Raw genomic sequence first — 23733 nt, 5'->3', positions numbered from 1 at the left:
CTGGCAAAGATGTGGTATAGACTGATTGGCAAGATGAGATGTACCACATATCAAGCACACCATGCAAGCCGGGATGGATCAACAAGACGTGCGTGCCTAAGGGAAACATATAACGCCGACATCTCGCTCGGGAGCCGCACGGCCGAGATCTCCACGCCACACGTTCCAACGACGGTATAGGATTCAGCCATCGGCCGCAATCCGTGCAAGCGAAAGCTGCCAAACCCAGTATCAAACAGCGTCGACGGTTGCGCACATCACGGCCTTTGTGTGGGTTTGCGATGGGCAAGTCGAATGAGGAGACGAGGTGCGAATCACCCCCCGCCGCTCACTGGGACAAAACGGCTGACTCTACCAGTGACGGCATGAGTCGCTGGTTGGAGAACAACGAGGACTTTGCCGTCGGCCTCCTGGAAAGGACCAGCGACGAAGGGCAGTCGAGCACGGCATCATCGGAGCCACCGGCGACGACGGAGGAATCGTGGGTTTACGTTGACAACTCTGCCAACTCTGAAGCCGCTTCAAACGGTAGGGGAAGCGGCAGCGGCACGGCCGGGCAAAATGGTTCCTCCAACTAGGAAGATAATCCGAAAGCTGCACGAATTTGTTGAAGTCGCGGGGGAGGTTCCATCAGACCACGCGAAACCGGGGGCCTGGCGCGCGCACACACATTCAATGCAAGACATGCCCGGAGCCCAGCAGTGAAAGAGCGGGTCCTGCCAACCCTGTGAAACTTGTTCCTCGCAGCCACGATGCCACACCACCATTGGCCGGTGCGGCCCATCCAACCTCCACCGATAAGTCCCTATCGTCACGTGCACCGTCACTCGCTTGCTGTAGGGTTTCTCACCCCACAGATTGCTTGGGAATTTTTCGCCCGTGAAAAGCTCCAGTCCCAAATCGACGACGGCATCCCGAGACTCGGCAGATTTCTTCACGAAGTAACGCCACACAAACACCGATACAATGGCCAAGATCTCGTAAGTTGCCTCGATTATGCGTTTTACAAGCCGTGCTCGCTTCGGATCCGACAATGCGACGTGCAAGAGAAGGGAATGCTCGATCGATGCGCGGGAGGAGGGGGTAGCGCTGCGAAATCACCAGACCGGCTACGACACGACGCTCGACGGCCACGACTTATTCCCAGCGTCTACGAAAATATTGCGACGGACAACTGCAGCGCCAATCGACCACGGAATACGCGGGCATTGGCCTCAATTTCCGCGCATGAACTCGGAACTGTCATGGGATCTTGAGGACGTCGCAGCATTGTCGGATCGCGAAGAGCACAAGCGCACATTTTGAGAGGACTGGCCCCCCGCTGACAATGTCCCTACAGGCGTGGTGCCCCCGGTGGCAAGCTCAAGATGACCCTGGGTCTCCCTGTGTACGTTCAAACCCCGAAGCCGCGAAGCAGCCGACGACGAGCCGCCGCCCAGCACGCAGCGACTGCGATTGAAGAAGAACCACCTTCCCGACTAACATACGTTGTGCAGCGGTGCCGTCATGAACTGCGCCGACAACTCTGGTGCCCGCAACCTGTACATCATCGCCGTCAAGGGTATCGGCGCCCGCCTGAACCGCCTGCCCGCCGGCGGTGTCGGTGACATGGTCATGGCCACCGTCAAGAAGGGCAAGCCCGAGCTGCGCAAGAAGGTCCACCCCGCCGTCATCGTCCGGCAAGCCAAGCCCTGGAAGCGCTTCGACGGTGTCTTCCTGTACTTCGAGGACAACGCTGGTGTGGTATGTGATTACCGCCCCCTTGGTTCGTGGCGTGCTGGAAGGCGGATGCACCGGCAGTCCGAACCGACTCGGACTGCGATGCGTCTTGCTTCACGCCCAGCAACTTTTTTGTAATCTGCAGTGGAAGCTAACATGACCCTCTACAGATCGTCAACCCCAAGGGTGAGATGAAGGGCTCTGCCATCACCGGCCCCGTCGGCAAGGAGGCTGCTGAGCTGTGGCCCGTGAGTTTTTACCCTCGACCCAACACAGCCTTATGACCATGCAACTGACATGATCCCCCCTACAGCGTATTGCCAGTAACTCTGGTGTCGTCATGTAAAGCTCCCCTTGGTGTGAAGGGTAGCAACCGGGCGGAATAAGGGCATGGGGGAATACCCACTCCCCCATGTCCTTGTCCAAGGGAAAAAAAGACATGCATTGACGAAGAACAACCCCCACCACCACGAAAACACGACGCAGCACGGCCACCACCACCTGTCCTCCGATGGCGATTTTCCCGAAGTAGAGCGCGCGAATAGATCTCGGGCGGCAGGCGGTCGGGGGGCGGCGGCGACGGATAAACGTGTTTGACGACGGAGCGGAAGACGGTCGGTCGGAGGGTTTTCTTTTTCTTCTTGGTAGGGGGAGAGGGAAAGCGCACAGTCCGGAACGCTGGATTGGCAGGGCTTCTGCATTTCGGTTGCGGCGTGTAAAGGATGATTCATACCAGGTATCGCATCATGGACAAGCAACAAAAAACCAAAACATACTCGGGGCTGGTGCCATCTGTGACGTGACCCGAAGGGGCGTGACTTGGCGAACGCCGTGGCGGGACGGAGTCCGCAACGTCACATCCATACCACAGGCAGGTCGTCGCCCTGCTCTACCCCTGGACGTATGTTTCCACGTCGAGACCCATCACCACCTTTCCCCCCTCAGCAACAGAAGTAGATCGTGTGTGTGCGCAACGTCCTCAGGCAGGGCCGAGTAGCCCCTCTGCATTCGCGCTTCGATACATGGCCCCTCCTACGGCTGGAGTACATCACCGAGACCCTTCATCACCCTTCACATCCACGCGACGCAAACAAATCTCATGTGTGCAACGTCCCCAGGCATCGCCGCCGGGGCCCTCTGCATTCACGCGCTCTAATACATCATCACAAGACGAGAAGCTGCTTTTGTACATGTTTCCTCCCGTTACCCCCTTCCTTTCCCTTTCCCCTTCCCCGGCCAGGTTTCATCGTGTGCGTGCGTGCGTGCGCCGCCTCCCTCCAGCAAACCCGGCCTAGTACATAGTCCCAGTCCCGTCCGTCCCGTCCGCCAACGGGGGGGACCCAGCACCACAGCCAGCACCACCCACAAGAAAAGGGACGAACGGTGGATGGAAGGATGACCGCCAGTAACAATTCACCTCCAACCCCCTCCCCTCCTTGGACATGTTGTTCGTGTGTGCCCGGATAGCGCACACCCGGATGCAGGAAAAAAGAAAGCAGGAAAAGTGAAAAAAAAGGGACAAGAAGCCGAAACCGATTATGCGCAAAAAAAGACAAAAGCCTCATCGCGGGTGTGTGGATGCAGAGTTTTTTGTCGTGAAAACACGAATTTGTGATGCGCGCGCGGACGCCCATATGCCAGGATGGAGGGGAAAAAGACGAGAGAACAATAGTTTGCAAATGGCCAAGTGTAGTAGAACTTGACGCAGACAAAGATCCCCTTGAGTTCGAGATGTGTTGGTGACCCTCGCAGATCAGCCATATGCTAGGTAGGAAGCGCAGCGAGCAGGGTAGCTCGTTGCATGCGGCGTATGTTTCGCGCTGCTGAGCCAGAGAGGACTAATAAGTCGCGGTCCTCGATGGCAATATAATCAGGCGGACTATTTGGCGCGATGTGTCCGTCACGCAAAGTCCGATTAGTGTGGATAGTGGTAGCCCATTCCGGGCATACCGTGGTGGATAAACTCCGTCGTCGTGGAAGGCTGGGGGTGATGCTGCTGGAAGGTGTGCTGCTGAGGCACGGGGGGAGCCTGGTGCATCTGGTGCTGCTGCTGCTGATGCTGAGCGGGATGGGGTGACTGCTGGTGGTGCTGCTGGGCGGCGGCGGCAGCGGCCTCCTTCTTAACGGCCTTGCCCTTGGGCTTAGGAGCGATGATGCCGACCTTGGAGTCGGCAGCGGCCTGAGCGAGCTTTTTCGCAGCAAGGGTGGCCTTGCGCTTCTCGACGGCCCCAGCCATGTTGCCGTTCGCCCATCGACCTGGAATAACATGTTAGTATATGCGGACGATAAATGAGGCGTGTTGAGCTATGGAACTTACTCTTCATGGACGCAGACATCTTCTCCGACTTGGTCATCTTGTCGTAGTCCTTGGGCCGCGAATCTCCTCCATCGGCCGTGGTGCCAGCAGGGACGGGAGTACTAGGTGCAGCAGCTGCGTGCTGCGTGGCGGCAGGTGTGCCGTTCTGAGCGTCAGTGGCGGCCTTGTGAACCACCTTGATCTTGGGCAGCTTGCGGCCGGAAGCGGGCTGGGTGGCAACCTCGGGGGTGGCAGTCGCCGAGTCGGGAACGCGGCCGTCCTTGTCGTTGGTGGCCTGCGCTCTCTTGCCGCGCTTCTTGGGGGGAGCCGGGGTGACGGGCTCGGCGTCGTCTGGCTCATCGCGGAACCGCTTCTGGCGCTTGGGCCGGAAGGAATACGACGAGTCGGCAGTGTGCGAGGTCGACTCGGACGAAGCAGTAGACGGGCGAGACTCGCCGTTGTCGGTAATCTCGGAAGAGGGCTCGCTCGAGTTCTTGACCTTGGGGATCTTGAGGGTGAGCATCTTGCGCTTCTGCTTCGGCGCGTCCTCGTCGTCCTCGACGGAATTGGTAAAAGAAGCCAGCTCCTGGTCGATCGCTCGCTTCGGGGCGCGCTTGCGGCCGGGTCTGCTTGCAGACTTGTCGGCGCTCGCGGGCTCGGGTGTTGGAGCCGCGGCGGCGGCGGCTGCAGCAGCGGCAGCAGCAGCTTCGGCGTCGGCGGCCATCTGGGCCTTGGTACGGCGGCGACGCTTGGGCTTGGGCTCTGGCTCTTCCTCCACCTCAGGCGTCGTCTCGGCGTTGCCCGCCTCGTCCACCATGGCGGCCTTGCGCTTGCGGCCCACAATCCGCGGAAGAAGCGCAGGCGTGGCACTGCGGCTGGTGTCTTGAGGTGTGTAGTCAATGTTGGCGGCTGCTCTGCGTCTGCGCTTGGCGGGAAGAACCTCCTGAGGGTTGGATCTGCCAGCGCCGCTCGTAACCGTGGTCCTAGAGGCTCGAGAACGGGTGACAACGCCCTCCTTCTGACTGGGGTCGGCGGGAACAATCATATTGGGGTCCGCACGAGGCTCTTTGCCGTAGACGGCAACGGCCAGCTTGTCCTCAGGCAGTTCGTAGTTGGGATTGAGGTCCTCGTATCGCTTTCTGCGGCCCTTGAAGTTGTTGCCCTTTTGCTTCACGCTCGGCCACGAGCCCTCGATGTCCTTGTCGGGATTCATGCGCATCTTCTTGAGGAACTTGGCGTCCTCAATCTCCTGGTTGATGGCATTCTCTTCGTTCAGGACAATGTCTCCTTGCTCAAAGTACTCGCGTTGCCAGTCGCACAGGGCCAGGTTGACGACTTGCAAGACGTCGTAGAGCTCCTGCGTCGACATTGACTCGTAGTCTTTGAGAGCATCAATGTAGAACTCCTTGTCCTGGATCTTGGTGAAGCTAAAGGTATTGTGCTTCAGCTTAGGAGCATCCTCGGGCTTGACCATCTTTGTCGGCACCGTGCCGTCTGTGGTTGGCGGGAGCGGGATGAGCTCATTCGGCTTGCTCGGCTCGAGAGACAGGGCGACCAGAGACCGCTTCTTGGGCGTGTCGGCAGGCGCTGGCGTCACAGTCTCAGTCATGGGCACGTCGCCAACGTCATCGGCGTCGCCGTTCTCGTTGGAGTCCACGTTGTCCCCCTCGTCATTGTCATCGGCGTCATCATCGTCGGAGGCACGGTCATCGGCCTCCAAGTCATCGCCATCCTTGTCGTCGCCATCATTCTCGTCGGCGTCTTGGGCCTCGATGGCCTTTTCATCCAAGTCCTGGCCTTCTGCATTCTTGGAATCGGAGGGCTTCTCAGCATCCTTGGTCTCGGTAGCGTTCTCAGTTGCCTCCTTCTTCTCCTTGGCAGCCTTGACCTCGGCCAAGCGTTCTTCCAACTCGGCCTCATAGGTGACGTTGGACTTGCTAGGATAGGACTGGCGCGCGCCGTCAACGTAGGGGCTCAGCTTGGCATATCGACCCTTGACGAGGTCCTGGAGCCTGTCGGCTGAGTAAATTGGAATCTCCGCCATGTCGGCGTGGGCGAATCCGGAAAGATCAGGCTGAGGTACCTCGATGCTCTTTGTCGGGGTGTGCTGTGCGTCTGAACCGAGGGCGGTGGCCTCCTCCTTGGCATCTTCAGTAGAGTCGGCGAGATTTGTGGTAGTCTGAGTGGTAGTGTCGGAAATGGTGATGGTGGGAGGTGCAAGAGACTCTTGGGTCTCTGTATGGCCATCAATGATGGCATCGGCCGAGCCGTTTTCGGCCTTGTCAGAAGGAGCACGTGCAGTGGTCTGCGTGTCCTGGTCGGTCACGGGCGCGATATCTGAGATGGACTCTGAAGCCTCGGTGGTGGGAGGCTCGTCCTTGGGCGCCGAAATATCCGGGGCGCTGGCATTGGAGATGGCCAGGCCATCATCCGCGACACTCTTTTCAATGGTGTCGACAGACTTGTTCTCCTTCAACAGCTGCAGAGATGGCTCCTCGTCGTCGGAGGGACTATCCTTGACGTCGGCCGACTCTGTCAATGGAGGAGCATCTGGGATGGTGATATCTCCATCCGCTGTGGGCTGAACAGAATCAACGGCGTCCTGTGCTTCAGTGGGACGCTCAGGTTCCGCTGGCTCCTGCGTGACTGCAAAGTCCTGCTTTTGGATGGAGTCGGATGGGGTGGTTGCCGGCTGAAGGGAGGGGTCGATGAGCTGATCATCGACGACGGGCGCGCCTTGGACTTCGGGATCAAGGACCGGAAAGGATGAGCTGGAAAACTCTACAGGAGAGTCCAGGATGGCGCTTTCATCCGCAATTTGAGAGGCGGCCATAAGAGCATCATCGGGCGAGTGCTCGGCGGTGGAGTCACTGGCGCGGCGAGGGTCCGAGTCGTCCATGTCGGAGAAGGAGACACCGACCTCGATGGTGTCCTTGACGTTTTCGTCGTCCTTGTAGGCCTGGACCTCGGAGCTCTTGCGAGCCGGGTTGCGGCGGATGATGGTGGGCGTTGGCGCGGCGGTGACATCGGCGCCGAGAGAGGCGCCGCGCTTCTTGGAGGCCGACACGCGGCTGGGGTCGTAAAAGTCTTCGGGCTCATCCATGACGTCGGTGCGGCGTCTTCTGCGGCCTGAAGCAGAGACTCCCTGGAGCAGGTCGTCGTCGACGTGCTCAAAGGTGTAGTCGACGCGAGCCCGCTTACGCAGGCTGTGGCCGCCCTTTTGCGGGCTGTCGTCGCTGTGGTTCTCGTCGGCAAAGCCAGCGAAGCCGCCGTCAGCGGCCTTGGAGCGCTTCTTCTGGCCGGCAGGCCAGGCGGGAGCAGGGGTAGCAAAGGAAAAGCTCTGCGAGGCCTTGCTGCCGCGGCGGCTCGAGGGAGCCGTGTGCGGTGTGGTGGAGGAGGTTTGGGGATGGTTGGCCGAGGCCATGACGGGGCTCGCCACAGGCGACTGCAGGTGCTCAATGGGGTCCTCTGGATTTGACTGAGGCGAAGAAGAGGCCCCGAGAGGCTTCCGGCGATTGTTCACTGCAGCCCGGCGAGCGCGGTCCATGGTGGTGAACCGGGGCAGCGCGCGAGATGCAGCGGCGGGAGGCGAAGCGTGTAAGAAAATCAGAAGCGGCGGCGGGTGGTGTCAGCAGACACAGGGACGCCGGCCACGCGGAGGGTCAAGTAAAAGGGCAATCGGAGGATGCCCAGGAAGCCCGAGACGATGCGGACGATGAGGGCGAGGCGCGCAGAGGCGAGCAGGGCCGGGGCGTTGGTGTGATGAGGGTGAGGATGTTTGTGTGGACGTGTGTGGGTGTGTGTGAGCGCGAGAGGGAGGTAGAGTTTGAGAATAAGGCAAGGTAAAGCAGGCTCCAAACAAACCACCAGACGGGGCGGCGGCCAGCGGAGCAGCGGGCAAGCAAGCAAGCAGGCGGGCGCCGGCGGATAGAGCCAGTCCTGTCTGATGCTGATGCAGCGACGCAGCGGCGGGCGAAGAAGGGGGGCGGGGGGTATCAAGAAGAGAATGGCGAGGGAATGGGTTGCGCAGCCGTTTGGATGAACTCGCTCGCTCTCCTGGCGGCCGATTTTCTCGAGGTGTCGTGGTGGCTCGAATAAGCCAGCGAGCCAAGGCTGGCGGCGGCGGCGGCGGCGCGGACGGGCGACCCGCGGGCGTGTGTGGCCACTGTAAAATGCTGGTGCTGGGCTGCGCTTGGGGCCAAGGCCAGCCTCTGGAGAGGCGGTACCTGGGCCTGGCCCGACCGGTACGTACCGGATACTTGTGCGTGTCATGCGTGCCCAGGCGTCCTGGGAATGACGGGACGACTCAAGAGGACCGGCAGCGGGGCCCGCAACCTCGCATCAACGGGATTTACGGTCGGCGGCTTGTTGAAAAATGCATATACTATGACGCTCTTACTTTTTCAGCCGTTGAAAGACGCGTGGGCGCGGCGATGCGCGACTCCTACGCGGTGCTGGCGACGGGCTCCTTGCGCAGTCGACCGGCTCCGGTATACAAGACGCAAGTCACTCTCCCTGGCAGAATGCCCCGACGCAAGTCACTCGCCGGGCCCTGACACGCGCTCGCAGCGCAGCCTTGAACCCTCCATCGCGCAACGGCCACCACCAGGGCGGGCACCGCCGCCGTCGACACTCTATCACGGGCTGGCGCACGCCGTGAGCAGGAACAGCTACTTTAGATGCGTACTTTCCTACCGATGCATACGCCAGGCGCTTCATCCGCGAATCCCCCTCCCGCGCGCAAGGTTTCGAGGCTGGGCACCGAACGGCGGCCTTGTATGTACTTGCATTTGGCTCCTCCCTGGCTCCTTCCTCCTGGCCTGCAGTGGGCTGCCAGTCCGGGGTTCCGCCGCTGGCAAAAGCCCTTTCGTGCGCTGCTGGCCACTCAGGTGCGCGAGGCCGCGGGAGCGCTAAACCTTCCTGGGACCAGCGAGTGGTCCGGCGGGCCGTTTGAGCACGAGACGCAGCTCGGCGGCCGTCGTCTGGGTGCAGAGCCAGCACCTCTTCCAGTTGATGAGATGATCTCCTGATGGCTGGCTGATGCCGTGGCAAACATGTTTGCGAGAGGGGAGGGATGGCCGTGGGCAAGGCAGCCACAGCCGTGGGTTTGCAGTGGATGCTCATCTCGCATTATTACATCGTCGCCGCATCGCGAACCCCGTGTGGGCTCCCTACCTAAGTGTCCAGGCACTCGGTGTCATCGTGTACTTTCAACTCTTGCGGCCACTACATCGCAGTTCCTTGCGGTGGCATCACCTCCAATGGATTCTTGCCGCCCCCGCGGTGGCAGAACCGGCGCCCAGATGCCTCCGGGCACCAGACGCAGCGAGCGGGTGACGTCTCGTTGCGGTCCTAATACGGGCACCTCAGCCCGCGGCTTCCAGCCTGGCCCGTGACTTTCACTTCCAGCGCACTTTGCAGTGGCCAGAGGTCCACCCGGCACCCTGACCTTGCTCGCCCGTCGCCCGCAACCCCCTGGAGAGAGTGGGGCCACCCAGCAACAAGGCTCCGGATACGTAGCTCCCTCCCGCAGCCAATCAGCGCCCGCGGCGGGGACAGCAACAGCAATGGCTGGAGCTCCCAAGACGGAACCGACCTGCGACTCCATCCCATGGGATGCCATCATCCCGTCCCGCACGTCTACTTCAACCTCGTGTCTTCCAGCGTCAGACCAACATCTCGTGCCACCCCTTCATTTAGCGTCGCAACTCTCGACAACCCTCGCTGAGAGCCCCGTCCGCCCCAGTCTCCCTCGTTAAACATGGCTTCCAAGAAGACCAAGCCCGGCGCCTCGGCCGCCGACGACAACCTCGACGAGCTGTTCTCTGGCATCGGCGACGACGCCAAGGCCAAGAAGCCCACGACCAACCCCAAGTCCTCCAAACCCGCCAAGGCAAAGACCGGCGGTGATGACGACATCCTCGCCGACCTCGAGTCCCAGCTCGCCTCGGAGCAGACCGCGTCACGCCCGCACACACCCCGCCTCAAGGAGGGCGGCTTCAGACGCCCTGCCGCCACGCCCCCGGCCGCCGACGACAAGCCGGCCCCGGGAGGCAGCCGAAAGTCCACCGACAGCAATCGCAGCCTGAGGGCCAGCTTCACCCCCAGCGCCACGAGCTCCGAGCTGCACGAGGCCGAAAAGAAAGGCCCCGTCGAGCAGGTCCAGCAACAGCAGCAAGCCGCTGGCGGCGGCTGGTGGGGTGGCATCCTGTCTACGGCCTCGGCTGCCATGAAGCAGGCCGAGGCGGCCGTCAAGGAGATTCAGCAGAACGAGGAGGCCAAGAAATGGGCCGACCAGGTCAAGGGCCTGCGTGGCATCGACGTCGGTGCCCTGAGAAACTACGGTATGCGTTCCCCGGAGTTGTGTACCACCAGCAGCAGACGAGCCCCCACAACTAACACGGTGTGATGCCAGGCGACGAGCTTCGCAGCCGTGCCCTTCCGACCTTTACCAACATCCTCCACACTCTTGCCCCGCCCATCAGCTCCCACGAGCGCCTCCTCATCCACATCACGCACGACTTTGTCGGCTATCCGTCGCTCGATCCCCTCATCTACGGAGTCTTCTCTCGGGTTATGTCGCAGGTTGAGGGCGGCGACCTCCTCGTCGTTCAGCGCGGCCACGAGAGCAGCTCCCGGCGTTCCAACGACGGCGCCGCTGGCTGGCGCGATGGTCCCTGGTGGAGGCAGACCGACTCTCCCCGCGAGCTAGGGCTCGTCAAGGGCATGGTCGAAGGGAGCAAGCTGTGCCGCGCAGGTGCCGAATCCTACGCGACGGAATACTTTGCTGCCAGCGGCGGACTGGAGCAGGCCAAGATCCGAGCCACCGAGAATCTGAGCGAGAGCAACCCTGTTCGAACCTCGGACCTGTTCCTGGCCGTCCAAGCCATCAACGTCGATGGCGATAAGACGCTCTTTGCGCGCACCGCATCGGCCGAGAAGGAGAAGGAGTCGTCTACGGTCAAGGAGCAGGAGGAAGAGGACGAGCAGGTCTGCTTCGCCGTGTTTGTGCTCGACCCCGTGCACGAGATCGAGTTCTCCACCATCAGCCAGAGCGTGCCCGCCAAATGGATCCGATGGCTCGACGCGCCGACGCCCATGACACCCCGCTCAGCCGACGAGGGCGCCGACGCGTTTGAAAGCGGAATCCCGGACGAGATCAAGGAGATTCTCGACGACGGTGGCGTGGACCCCAGGGAATGGGTGGCCGAGTGGATCGAGGAGACGCTGAACCTCTCGGTGGGTATCGTGGCCCAGCGCTACGTTGCCCGGAGGATGGGCGTGGGCGAAGGTGGCCTCGGCAGGGGCAAGAAGCGAGTCGAGGAGCTGGTGCAGGAGAACGCCGGCGAGGCGGCGCGGGCAGGCATCCTTTGATACTCTCCTCTTGTTAACTTGCACGGCGGTTTGTCTTACTGCGCAGAAGGGGGAAAGAGGCTCGCCATGTCTTTTAATGTCCGGGACTATGGGTCTATGTACGTCGCTTCAGGAACAAGTCAATACCACATGCGTTGAATATTCTAGCACCGCGAGCCAGAAATACGGTGCATCTGGCAACTAATCAATCATGGCATCGTTGAAACTCTCAACATCACAGCTCGCCCGCCCTGTCAACGGTGCCCGCCTTGCGCAGCTCGCCCCTCGCCGCGCGCGTCGCGCCCTCCATGCCCACCCTCCTCAGGGGCCGGTACCGCGGCTCCCACATCTGCTCGCGCACCCATTCCTCCAGGTCCGCGTCGTCGCGCGGGATGCCCTGCTCCGTCGCCAGGCCCTCCTCCACGGCCGCGCGGATGACGCCGCAGGCGACGCGCACGCTCACGGCGCGCACCTCCCGCACGTCCGGCAGGAGCGGCGCCGTGGCGTCGTCCCTCGCGGGGCTCATGTCGGCGACGGCGCGCACCGCGGCGACGAGCATCCGGTCGGTGAGGCGGCTGGCGCGCGAGAGGATGCAGCCCAGCCCGATGCCCGGGAAGACGACGGAGTTGTTGCACTCGGCGACCTCGACCGTCACGTCGTGTCCTCCCTGCCCCTCATCGTCGTTGCCGTCGCTCGTGCTTGTGATGCCCCAGGGCCCCGTCACGGGCGGAAAGGGCGAGCCCGTCGCGACGAGGGCCTTGCCGCGCGTCCAGGCGAGCAGGTCGGCGGGCTTGGCCTCGTGGAGGCGCGTGGGGTTGGAGAGCGGGAGGATGATGGGGCGCGGGCAGTGCGCGGCCATGGCACGCACAATCTCCTCGGTGAAGGCGCCCGGGACGGTCGACGTGCCGATGAGGACGTTGGGGCGCACGGCCTGCACGATGCCGAGGAGGGAGACGTCGCGGCCGGTCCAGGAGGAGGCGTCCTTGGCGTAGAGGCGCTGCGCGGGGGACGGGTCCGTGTTGGTGGTGACGAGGCCGGGCTTGTCGATGAGCCTGGAGTAGACGGACGAGGTCTCCTGGTCAGCGGGATGGCAACGACTTGAAAAAGACGGGAGCGAGCAAGGCGGGCAGAGGGAAGAAGGAAGGGAGACTGTACTGTACGTACCATATCTGCTCGGCGGCCTTGTCGTGGCTGATACCGCCCTCGGTGGCGATGGCGTCGCGCACCTGGTCCGCGATGCCCACGCCCGCGCTCCCCGCGCCAAAGACCACCATGCGCACATCCGCGAGCGTCTGCCCCGACACGCGCAAGCCCGCCATGATAGCCGCGAGCGTCACGCACCCCGTTCCCTGGACGTCGTCGTTGAAGCACGCCATGCGTGGGCGGTATGTGTCGAGCAGCCGCCGAGCTACGTCCCCGCGGCCACCACCAACGGTCAGCCGAGAACTTTGCACATGAATCATCATCATCATCATCATCAATTTTGGGTTTTGGGGGGCGGAGGGGGGGTTGGTTCAGCGCGCGCTGCTGCTGCGCGCTGGTTGCTTGCTCACCGTTGCCGAGGCCAAAGTCCTCAAAGTGTATATACGCGCGCGGGTACAGGGCGCGGGCGGCGGCGACAAACTCGTCGACAAAGGCGTCGTAGCGGGCGCCGCGGACGCGCCGCTCGCGCAGGCCCAGGTACAGGTCGTCGTCGAGCAGGGCCGGGTTGTCGGTGCCGCAGTCGAGCACGACGGGGAGGCAGCGGTTGGGGTGGACGCCGGCGCAGAGCGTGGCGAGGACGAGCTTGGCGACGGAGATGAGGATGCCGCCGACGCCCTGGTCGCCGATGCCGAGGATCTCTTCGCCGTCTGCCGAGCGTACATCAGCTTCCTCTCTCTTTCCTCTATCCACTTCCCCTCACCCCCCTTCTCTCTCCCGTTGTCCCCATCTTTTTCTACCATCATATATATATATACTTCCCAGAGGTGCAGGGGAGGAGGGACGGACCGGTGACGACAATGTAGTCGATGTCCTCGGGGTTCCCCCACTGCGCGAGATTCGCCCGCACGCGCTCCTTGTCGTTGACGCTGAGGAAGCACCCCTCGGGCCGGCGGAAGAGCCTCGAGTAGTTTTGTATGGCGTCGCCCTCGGTGGGCGTGTACACGACGCTGAACATGTCCTTGATGTTGTCCTGGAGGAGCTATATGACACACGCGATGCGCAGACTAACCGTCAGCAAGAACGCCCTGCTTTACACATACACAGTCTTGACGTGACAGCAGCGGCGGCAGCGACACTGGAACCAAGCGACTGACCTTGTAGTACAGCACCGCATTCTGCTCCTTCATCGACGTCAGGAACGTGTTCTTGGCCAGGTCATCCGGCCGCGAGGCGTACTGCTCGCGCGCGCGCCGGGCCTGCGTCTCGAGCGTCTGCGCGGCGCTCCCGGGGAGCAGGCCGTGCAGGCCAAAGGCGCGGCGCTCCTCGAGGGGAAACGCAGAGCCCTTGTTGAAGAAGGGGTCGTTGAGCAGCGCCGTGCCCGAGAGCGCGCAGTCGAGCGGGCCCGTCGTGCTGAGCGGCAGGTGGCCGAACCTGGTGCCGGAGCCGGAGCCGGAGCTCCTGGTGTTGGCATCGCCGTCTGATGCCATTGCGGTTCACACGGGAGGGGGGCGAGGTACGTGCAACGGGCAGGGTCAAGCGGCTTGAAGCTCTATTGCATTAAACGGAGTGGCAGGATGCCCTAGATAAGGAAACGAGCGCAATGGACGGGGATGATGGGCGGCGGCCATGGCGGTGACCCGGCTGGCTAGCTATGCGTGGAGTGGATGAGGGCGCAACGCAGAAGTGACGTGTGACGTTATGTTATCGCCCTTCGGCACACCACCGATGCATCCGCAGAGCTTAACTCCAAACCGGCTGACCCGCACCGGCACCATCCACCGCTCTCCGTCCACCCATCCCACCCACCCATCTTTCCTCACCCACGCGTTCCTCCGCCACACAGACGCACCCTGCAGGGAACAGGCCCCTGCCGACCGGAAAGAAGATTCAAAACAGTCACAGTAAAATGTCGGCACTCAAGGAGCCGCGCCCGTGTAGGTAAGAAGCCCCCCGCCCTCCCTGCAGGGCCGAGAGGCCGAGAAGGGGGGGAAGGGGGCATCTCAAGACGGGCGCGGACTATGACGGTCCAATATATTCCGATCTCGCAGCACTTTCCAAGACGTCCAATCCGCAAGGGAAGGGGCCGTCTCTCCTCCTGCAATCAGCCTCCCCTCGTCGGGCAGCGCAAGACGCGTCGCCCGGGAGGGGCCTTCCGGAGGAAGACTCGTGGGGGATGGTCGGCGAGTGGCTGGCGGAGCGTGCTGCTGTGGGCATGAACATCATACTCTACCGGTGCGTAGGTAGGAGGTAGGTTCTCGAAGCTATTTTGTCGTGTCGTTGCTCTACGCTGCTGCGCCCGTCAGTCAGTTTTGTCAGTCGGCCGGCGTGGGCTGCCGCCGGTACTGCTGCGCGGCGGGATGGACTTCCATCGCAAACGGTGCGGCACGGTGCGGTGCGGTGCCTGGATCGAGGCTGCGCGGCGCCGTCGCAGAGCAGCAACGGTGATGCCGACGGGTGATGCTTGTTGAGTGTGGGAGGAGGAAAAATCCCAGTGTGCTCGACGAGAAAATATTGGGGCCCGTTTGCTGCATTGTTACTGGTGGGGCAGCCCCGAACCGCTCGCTTCCATCACCCACCCTGTATCCCAATCGAGTGTCATGTAAGTCATCCGCCTCTAAACTCATGCTGCAACCTGGCATGCACCAATTACACGGGATCCAAAGCTGCAACTGCGTTCAAGGCAATCGCTGCATGGTTGAACCACAAATTGCCCCGACTCCAAACCTAGCTCCCGGTGCTGACTGGATTTGCGTCACAGCCCACCGCTGCTCTGACCCGTACGACCTTAGTCCCCGATTTCTTTAACTGTCTCAAGCAATGGCCACTCCAGGTTGTGACCTTCATAGGAGCCGATCCAAGCGGGAAGAGATTACTGAAATAATGGCCTGCGCTTCTCCAGCATCTGTTGCGCCATACCTCTGTGAGAAATGAAGCAGCTGCTTCTACCAAGGCAACCAAGCACTTGCGGGACCGTACTGTGCCGTAACCTATACATCACTACATAAGTTTGTGCCAGGAGAATGTAACAGCTAGCCTCTCATCTAGGCGCAGCACCGTCACGCACCGAAGCACAGCATAGGCAATGTATAAGTTAATCGGCCACATCGAAAAGGCATCTGGTGCCCAGCCACGTTGAGAACGAGTCCCCCAAAGATTGACGTGCTCGCGGTCCAAACTCGGAGCCATCCACGTCATCGGGTGTTTCGGTGCCATGGAGCGGTCCTCGCGCGCGAGCCCGTGCTCCTGGGACCCCACGTGTAGTTATCACACGGAAGCAGACGAGGTCCTGTAGCATGACGCCCGTCTCTCACCCAGACCCCACACAGAAAGCAGTCTTCCGACCAAGGTTTGCTATTGCTGGGAGATCGTGTACAATGCGTTGCCGATTTCTCATGTATTGGTCTAGTTGTCTATATGTCTATTTTGTACAGATAGCCCTGCGGCTTAAATATGAAACCATCTATAGTGCAACCAGCGACGAGCTCACGGTGAACGTGGACACCGTGCCATCGTGGCCCTGCTTCCCCTAGAAGCAGCCTGGGCACAGTTCTGTAGCCGACCGCGTCCATGCCAAAGACCTACTTCTGGACGTTGTTGTTGTTGTTGGCAACGAGGTTCGCCGACCCGTGGAGGTCTCCCTTGACCTTGTCCTTGGTGGCCGTCTCGGTGATGCGCTTGATTACGGCCTCGGGACCCGTGATTCCGTCAACCGACATGACGTGAAGCGCAAGGCCCACGACGTGGGGTGTGGCCATGGACGTTCCCGAGATGACGCTGGTGTCCTTGTCGCCAGTGTACCAGGCAGACTTGACGCGGCTGCCGGGGGCAAACACCTTGACGACCTTGCCCCAGTTAGAGTAGCTGGCGATGCGCCAGTCCGCGTCAACCGCACCGACGGTGAGGGCACTGGGCGCCGAGGCTGGGGACCGCAGGCTGGCGTCGGTGTTGGTGTTACCGCCGGCGGCGACGGACAGGATGCCCAGCTTAGCGGCCGAGTCGACGGCGCGGTTGAAGGCGTCCGAGACGCCGCCGCCGAGCGACATGTTGATGACGGACTTGGTGTTGCGGCCCTTGGAGATGATGTCGTTGGCGGCAAAGTTGAAGCCGTCCAGGATGGTCGAAGTCGTCGACGAGCGGCCCTTGAAGACCTTGACGGCCAGCAGCTGCACCTTCTTGGCGACGCCGTAAGTCTTGCCGCCAATGGTGCCCGCGACGTGGGTGCCGTGACCATACGTGTCCGTCGTCTCGTCCTTGAACGCGCTGTAGATGGCTGAGGCGCGGCCCTCAAACTCCGAGTGCGTCGCGCGGATGCCCGTGTCGATGATATAGGCGTACAGGCCCTTGCCGGCATCGGGCTGGTGGATGTACTCGGACGAGCCGGGCGAGCGGTGAGAGATGGAGCCAAGGCCCCAAGTCGCGCTGTGCTGCGTACTGAACGCCCCGACAGCCTCAGTCTCGCTGTTATGGGACTCGGTAAACTCCAGGGACCAGATCTTGTCCTCCTCGACGGAGGCAACCTGTCGTGACTTAATGTCAGTGCCGTGACCAAGACTCGGGCCTCGGAATCAGGCGTGTGGACTTACATCCGGGCTCTTGCGGATCTCTGCGACAGTGGCATCGTCAAAATGGCCCGTGTAGGCGTTGAAATCGTAGTTTCCGGTGTAAGTCTTCTCGACGCCCTTGTACTGGTCATTCAGACCGCGCTTCTGGACGTGGTTGACCCAGCTGATGTGCTCGTCGAGCTCACTGGTTTCGACACCTGACTTCAGCGTCACGATGTACTTGTTCTCAATGGACTGCATAAGCTCAACTTCCTCGATCTCGACGGCGTCGGCCTCGGGAATCATGGGGGCCGCAAGCGCCTGCGAAAGCAGCGCCGCAACGGCGAAACTCTTGAAGTTGACCATTTCCACTCGTCGCTTTCTGCGTTAAGTTGAGAGGTGTAGGATGGGATGGGACACGAACAACAGGACGATTGGAGCCTTGGCACGGGCTGCCTTCTTATACTCGATTTCTCGAGCAGATACTGCCTTTTCTGGCCGTACGACTTGAGCGGATAATGCCCACGCGGCTGGGAGCCTGTCTGGTTCAGAGCTTGGACTAGCCCTAGCGTCGTGCGCCTGCCACACACACACACATGCGCTGTCGTCGGATCATCGCTTTGGCCCTGTATGCGAGGAAGGATAGAGGATGTCGAGAGCTCAATCTAAAACGACAAGACCGAGTGTGATAGACGTCCGGAGCATTGGTGGAGGTCGCACTGGCTGATCGTCAGCACCCGATGGTCCCGCCATCCTGGCCCATGCCGAAGAACGTCATTGGCGATGCCCAAGCAGAACGCGACAAGCCTGCCTTGGGACACGAGGAAGGCCAATGCGAGGCCTTGGACATGAGTGTTTCCGCTTCTCGCCGCGGTCGACATTGTGGGAACGCCACAGCACTACTACCGGCAGCCTCCTGCATGGCTAGTACCGAGGTGCACTCATCTGTCGGCAGGATCGTTTCGGCTTTCGCATGCAGCGTAACGTCAAGCACTCACTTCTGTGCAAACCGGAGAGGTTCCGGATGGTCCAGAAGCACTGCCATAGCCGTGCCGCAGCCCAAGTCTGGGGTACAGGTTGCACGTGTGAGGCACACACAGGAACGCTAATTAGGGCCGTGCCGCACGACATGACAAGCAGAGTGTGAGTAGCAATCTCGAGGCGTGCTTCTATAGTGAACTCCGATAAGCCCTGCGGATGCGCGGAACTGGCCGGTGGCTGCAAGCTCGCCGTGAAACTGATGTGCAGGCCCGGGCATCGACTCGGCACCGGGAGGATCACGTTCGGCCGGTGCGTGCTCCACGTGTCGCCGTGGCTGCCGCGTTGGAGCCGTTAAACTGCTCAACGAAGACCCGTGCGTGCATGAAGATGCGGTCCCCAGGGGAATTGACCGAGAGTAACGGAGAGTGCGTCAGACAAGACACCTTGAAAGAGTCGTTCGTAAGCTGCTTTGACGGGACATTCGGTGTATACTCGGGCGGAAATGGCCAACCCAACAGGGCGCCCTTCAACTCGCGTTGCCTTGATGTCGCCTGTCCACCTAGTACTGCACGGTACGACGACCATTTGCAAAGGCGAGAAGGTGAACCCGCATCAAGCACGCCATTTCGGTTAGCTGTCCCTTCTTCCATGCGGCCCGTGTCGTTGTCGAAGAGTTGCAGAACCGCGGATCTGAACGGAAAGCGAGATGCGGTTTCAGTTCGTCAGACGGCGAGAGAAACGACCTGTCTGTCACTTGGATCAACCAGAGTGGCTGGCACGCGGCATGGGCGGATGGTGGAGGGCCGAATGAGATGACGAGGCCGTTGGCCGACAGTGCAAGGGCCTGCGATTCTGCCGATTGTGGTGTTTCCCGTAATACCGCAGCGGTGAGGCAAGCCAAGTATCCATGGAGCCCAAAGGCTGTCCGGGGCAGTCGGTGAACCCTGCATTGCACCACGGACAGGCTTCCTTTCGTCGGGGAAATGGCATAGCCTACCTTGGCAGCACCGGTGCGCGTCGGACCCGTGCTACGTGGCCGGGGCACAGGTCGGCCGTGTCGCCATCCGAAGCTCTTATCTCTTTACGGTGTTGCGCAACGTGAGCTGTAGACATGCGTTGCGGTGCGGCTTGGGTTTGCTGTCTCGGGGATCGGGTCGGGGCCAATGCGCTGGGACCTTATATTACTTCCAGTATGACGATCGGAGGGTGCCAGGTAGTGAAGAAAGCCTCCAGGCAGGCTGTCTGCCATGGTGCATGCCGCTCGGACTTGGCGGCGGGATATCCGAATGGACAGCGGACCACGGCGAACTGGACCACGGTCGAGAAGTGGGAATGGAAGAATCACAGACGTGTGGTGGTTGTGGCTTTTGGCCCGAATTCAGTGGTGGACCACCGGACCCAGTGGACATGGCTCTGGCAAGAGCACGCGGAACTGCGCCAGGAAGGAGCCTCCTCCAGCTTGCTTGCTTGGTGCAATGTTCCGGTGCAGTCTTATTATGTGGCACTGCCAATTCAAAGATGCACCGTCAACGGGTTACACACCGTATTAACGCCCCGCCCTGCCATGCCCTGCCATGCCCTGCTAAGCCTTATTACCTTGCCCAGCCCATTTCGGTCTGGAATATGTTCCTGTAGCACAACATGAAGCCCGACAGAATGAGAGCAGAAAATCCTCGCTTGGAGAAACGCCCGAAATGTAGTCAAGCATATGTTTTGAGGAAGCCTGAAAGGGGGGACCGTCCTGGATTCGTTCCCTCACTTCTTGGCACTTATACGTGCGAACACAAGAGTGCGAGGGATGCGACATCGAACCGAGTACAGCGCATGTTACACAACAAACTCTGGAGTCTCACCTGCTCTTTGGCACATCGTACGAGTACCAAAATATTACATTGAGCAAGCACAGGGGGTCCCGGCAACTAGCAGCTTCGAATGATGTTTCGGACCAGTATGTACTCAGCGACTGCGCGGGCTCCCCCACGGCTCATATCAGGTGCGTGCAGCCCTGCAGCTCCATATGCTACCAAAGGCGTGCAAAATGAGTCGCGTCCTTCTCCTTGTTCGTGATCCACATGCAGTTTCGCATCTTTCCGAACATTGAACACACTGGACGGTCCGCCGACGATGCGGGTCAACAGTTCGCCCGACCAGGCAGCAGCGACACCCGACATTAAATCTGCAACTTGGCACAAATGGAGCTGCGGCGGGACGACCAGCGGTTCGCCGTCATCCTAATCAATTTAATCGTCTGTCCTATCCTGCCGGTCTTTTCGCACTTTCATCGCCGTCATGTCAATACTCAAAGGACGTACCTCGGGGGAGGTCATGCATAAACTCGTCATTGTCGGCCCAGACCGCGTGGGCAAGACGTCCTTACTCTTGACTGCTCTCCACGGCGAATATCCTCCAAAAGTATTACTTCATTTCCGCGAGGGCGCAGACCTGCACCGCTGTCTGCTCTATCTCTGACTGCGCATAGAAGCAAGCTTATGAAGTGAGCCCGGGCGCGTACGAGCGCACCATACGTGACAAGGACGGAAAGGAAACCCACATCAGCATGAGGCTGTGGGACACGGCAGGCGTCAATGAATGCAATCGGCTCGAAGTTCTGAGATATCCATATGCAAGTGTGGTCGTCCTCGCCTATGCCATAGACAGCCCCGACAGCTTCGACTGGGCCGAGGAGCGGGTAGGCAGCCCCCAGACCTCTGCACACAGTTCGTGCCAACATTGATGGTCGTGTCTAACGAGGGCTTACAAAAACATAGTGGGTTCCAGAAATCGACTACTGCCTTCCTGACGTGCCAGTCATCTTGGCCGGCTTGAAGAAGGACCTCCGGGACAACCCCGTTTCAGCGCCAACCCACCCCCGGCGGCGGCAGCCCGGGGAAGCTTATGTTACTAAAGAATCAGGCGAGAGGATGGCTCGGCGGATAGGAGCGCTGTATCACATTGAGTGTTCCAGCCTTACCGGCGAAGGGGTCAAGGAGATCTTTGAGGTTGCTGGCGTGGCTTCACTGAGTGGCGCAAGGAGGAAGGCCAAGGAGACGGAAAAACGAAAGACACGATTGCCGAGAAATTGCAATATTGTTTGAAGCCCTCGGCTGGGTGCATATGTCGGCTTCTGAGACTAAACGCATGTTCGGAGCGGGAGACCTATTTCCGAGTCGCTGGGCGTGCTCGACACGAGTTGCTCACACCCACAGTTCTAACTTCTGTCTCACTCCAGTCGACTGGTCAGCAACACAACACTGGCGTCTAGCGGAACATCCGGGTTCGGGCTCTCACATGACGCATCAGCAGCGGTGCTTGACACGCATCTCTCAAGGTATGTCTGTACTTCTGTCCCCCGTGGTGTCTGGCGTGAAGAACCCGGATGGCTCGTGACAACGCTCCTCGTCCGCTAACACACAATTGATCAAAGCCATCGAGGCCGCGCCCCTCGCTACGTCTACTGGCACCGAGCTGGACTCTGATCGCAAACATATGCTCGCGTCCAAAAAGTCCGGCGAAAAAGGCCTTAATTGATTGGTCCACCGTTCATCGAGACATGCTGGATGACTGCGGGGGTTGCAGCACCGTGTCTTGAGTCCTGACGCGCGCGTGCATACATGTAACCTCGGGCGACAGCCGGCGCGAGGGGGCAACAGGCAACCTGTCAGATATAAGCCAAAGGTCAGCTGCTCGCGACCTTGCGCTGCTCATTATCGGCACTCGGCATGCCATATCGCGGACGTCAGACATATCGATGCCGAACAGTCCGCGTTGACGTTGTCCGATCTTTGACGTTGTCCAACATTTGACGTTTATAAAGAAGTGGTTTGGTTCGCGAGACACAACATTGACCATTGCATCGTCGCACCCCGCTGCCACTGGCTGCATCTGAGCCCGCACGCATTCCCTTTCTCGTCTCTCACATCTCAGCTCTTGCCTCGACATGGCTGATTCACACACATTCACAAATGGCATACATGGAGATGACAGCTCCGAAGCCACAAGCCGCGGATCAGCCCGCCACAACGGCGAGAAGCCGTTCCACAAGGTAACCCCCTCGTCCCTCTGGCCGCCTTCACTTCCATCCCACGCTCACCCCAACACCAGGTGTTAATCATAGGCGCCGGCCCCGCGGGCCTACTCCTCGCCATTCTCCTCGCACAGAGCGGCATCCACTCCACCGTCCTCGAGGCCTGGGACCGGCCAGACGAGCGCCTGCGCGCGACGCAGTACGGCGTGCCCGCCACGCGCGTCTTCCGCCGCGCCGGCCTCCTCGACGACATCCGCGCCCGCAGCATCACCAGCTTCCCCTACATATGCTGGCGTAGCGTCCGCACAGGCGAGCGCCTCGCCGGCATCGACCTCTCCGTCGTCGCCGACGAGGAGGACCGCATGACCGTCCTGCCGCTCAGCCAGATTCTCGAAATCATGCTGCGCCACTGCACGGAGAAGTATGCCGAGCATGTCACTGTTTTGTTTAACCACAAGGTGGTCGATGTTGGGCAGAATGACACCGGCGCGTGGGCGACGGTTGAGGTTGATGCGCCGGAGGAGATGGAGAAGCCGACGACTACGGTCAGGTTCCACGCCGACTACCTTGTTGGCTGTGATGGCGGCAAGAGCACAGTCCGCCACTGCCTATTCCAAAGAAACTGGCCAGGAGAGACCTTTGCGAGCCAGTTGCTTGTCCAGAACGTACGTGCCAGGCAGACCCAGACCCCGTCTCTCCCTCCCCGGCAACGAAACAAGGCATGGCGGGCGTAGTGGTCGCTAAAGACAAACCTTCTAGGTGTACTACAAGGGCTTCGAGGAGCACGGCTGGGAGGGCGGCAACTACATGATCGACCCCGAGTTCTGGGGCCTCATCGCCAAGCGCGGCAAGGGCAGCAACGCTGACGGCCCCCTCTGGCGCGTCACCTACGGCGACTCGGCGACCGACCTCTCCGACGAGGAGCACCTACGACGCCGGGCCTTGGCCTTCAAGAAGCTGCTGCCGGGCCACCCCGACCCGTCGCAGTACAAGGTGACGCAGACGAACCGTTTCCGCATCCACAACCGGTGCGTGGACGCGATGCGCGTGGGGCGCGTCTTCCTCGCCGGCGACGCCGCGCACGTGTGCAACCCCTTTGGCGGCTACGGCTGCATGGCCGCCGTGCTGGACGTGTCTGGCCTGGCGGACTGCCTGGCGGGCGTGTACGAGGGGAAGGCGGGCGACGAGATCCTCGATGCGTATGCGCGCGTGCGGAGGCAGAAGTTTGTGGACTTTATTGACAGGCGGTCGCGCAAGAATATGAACCGCATTTCCAAGACGGATGCGGATACGGCGCTGGAGACGGATCCGTTTCTGGGGCTGCTCAAGGCCATGGAGGGGGATGGGGACAGGACCAAGGAGTTTTTGCTGGTGCGTCTTATTACTCTGCCCCCCCTGTTCTTGCTTTCTCTGGGTGATGGAGTTGTGAGGTGTTGTTTGTTTGACTCGGTGCGCTAACGGGCTCCGACAGAAGGTCAGCAGCATCGAGTTTGACTTTACGACGCTGTACAACAAGACGGACTGGGAGGAGTAAACTTACGAGTGCAAAAGGAGGGGGCTGCTGGCTTTGAGTGATCTTGCTGGGTTCAATGTACATGTGTGTGGTCCTGGTCTGCATGGCCGTCCTCCGTCGCTACAGCCACAGCCTTGTATTTGAGGCAACTGGTATTTTTGTC

The 23733-nt window shown here is 60.8% G+C and overlaps 7 protein-coding genes across 7 annotated transcripts; 4 read left to right on the top strand and 3 right to left on the bottom strand.

Moving 5' to 3' along the window:
- Positions 1-281: 281 nt before the first annotated feature.
- Positions 282-578, top strand: PLICBS_004281 (uncharacterized protein; the record flags this gene model as incomplete). Its single annotated transcript, XM_065600483.1, has 2 exons — positions 282-307; positions 359-578. The coding sequence occupies 2 exons, from the start codon at positions 282-284 to the stop codon at positions 576-578; spliced, it is 246 nt and encodes an 81-aa protein (XP_065456555.1).
- Positions 579-966: 388 nt separating this feature from the next.
- PLICBS_004280 (60S ribosomal protein L23A) lies at positions 967-2046 on the top strand (the record flags this gene model as incomplete). Its single annotated transcript, XM_065600482.1, has 5 exons — positions 967-980; positions 1340-1387; positions 1497-1743; positions 1890-1967; positions 2044-2046. The coding sequence occupies 5 exons, from the start codon at positions 967-969 to the stop codon at positions 2044-2046; spliced, it is 390 nt and encodes a 129-aa protein (XP_065456554.1).
- A 1588-nt stretch (positions 2047-3634) lies between these two features.
- On the bottom strand, positions 3635-7562 carry PLICBS_004279 (uncharacterized protein; the record flags this gene model as incomplete). Its single annotated transcript, XM_018326997.2, has 2 exons — positions 3635-3975; positions 4037-7562. The coding sequence occupies 2 exons, from the start codon at positions 7560-7562 to the stop codon at positions 3635-3637; spliced, it is 3867 nt and encodes a 1288-aa protein (XP_018174459.2).
- Positions 7563-9776: 2214 nt separating this feature from the next.
- PLICBS_004278 (uncharacterized protein) lies at positions 9777-11389 on the top strand (the record flags this gene model as incomplete). The annotated part of the gene is made up of 2 exons (XM_018326998.2): positions 9777-10359; positions 10431-11389. 2 exons carry the CDS (start codon positions 9777-9779, stop codon positions 11387-11389), a joined length of 1542 nt encoding a protein of 513 aa, XP_018174460.1.
- Positions 11390-11603: 214 nt separating this feature from the next.
- On the bottom strand, positions 11604-13998 carry PLICBS_004277 (NAD-dependent malic enzyme, mitochondrial; the record flags this gene model as incomplete). The annotated part of the gene is made up of 5 exons (XM_018326999.2): positions 11604-12420; positions 12533-12776; positions 12922-13218; positions 13358-13550; positions 13666-13998. The coding sequence occupies 5 exons, from the start codon at positions 13996-13998 to the stop codon at positions 11604-11606; spliced, it is 1884 nt and encodes a 627-aa protein (XP_018174461.2).
- A 2091-nt stretch (positions 13999-16089) lies between these two features.
- Positions 16090-17418, bottom strand: PLICBS_004276 (uncharacterized protein; the record flags this gene model as incomplete). The annotated part of the gene is made up of 2 exons (XM_018327000.2): positions 16090-17028; positions 17095-17418. The coding sequence occupies 2 exons, from the start codon at positions 17416-17418 to the stop codon at positions 16090-16092; spliced, it is 1263 nt and encodes a 420-aa protein (XP_018174462.1).
- A 4552-nt stretch (positions 17419-21970) lies between these two features.
- PLICBS_004275 (uncharacterized protein) lies at positions 21971-23591 on the top strand (the record flags this gene model as incomplete). The annotated part of the gene is made up of 4 exons (XM_018327002.2): positions 21971-22075; positions 22135-22722; positions 22817-23428; positions 23529-23591. 4 exons carry the CDS (start codon positions 21971-21973, stop codon positions 23589-23591), a joined length of 1368 nt encoding a protein of 455 aa, XP_018174464.2.
- Positions 23592-23733: the final 142 nt, after the last annotated feature.

Source organism: Purpureocillium lilacinum, assembly GCF_023168085.1.
Source record: "Purpureocillium lilacinum CBS 284.36 DNA, scaffold_3, whole genome shotgun sequence".
NCBI classification, from domain to species: Eukaryota; Fungi; Ascomycota; class Sordariomycetes; order Hypocreales; family Ophiocordycipitaceae; genus Purpureocillium; species Purpureocillium lilacinum.
Note: the sequence above shows the minus strand (reverse complement) of the source record. Positions and strands in the feature narration are given on the sequence as shown.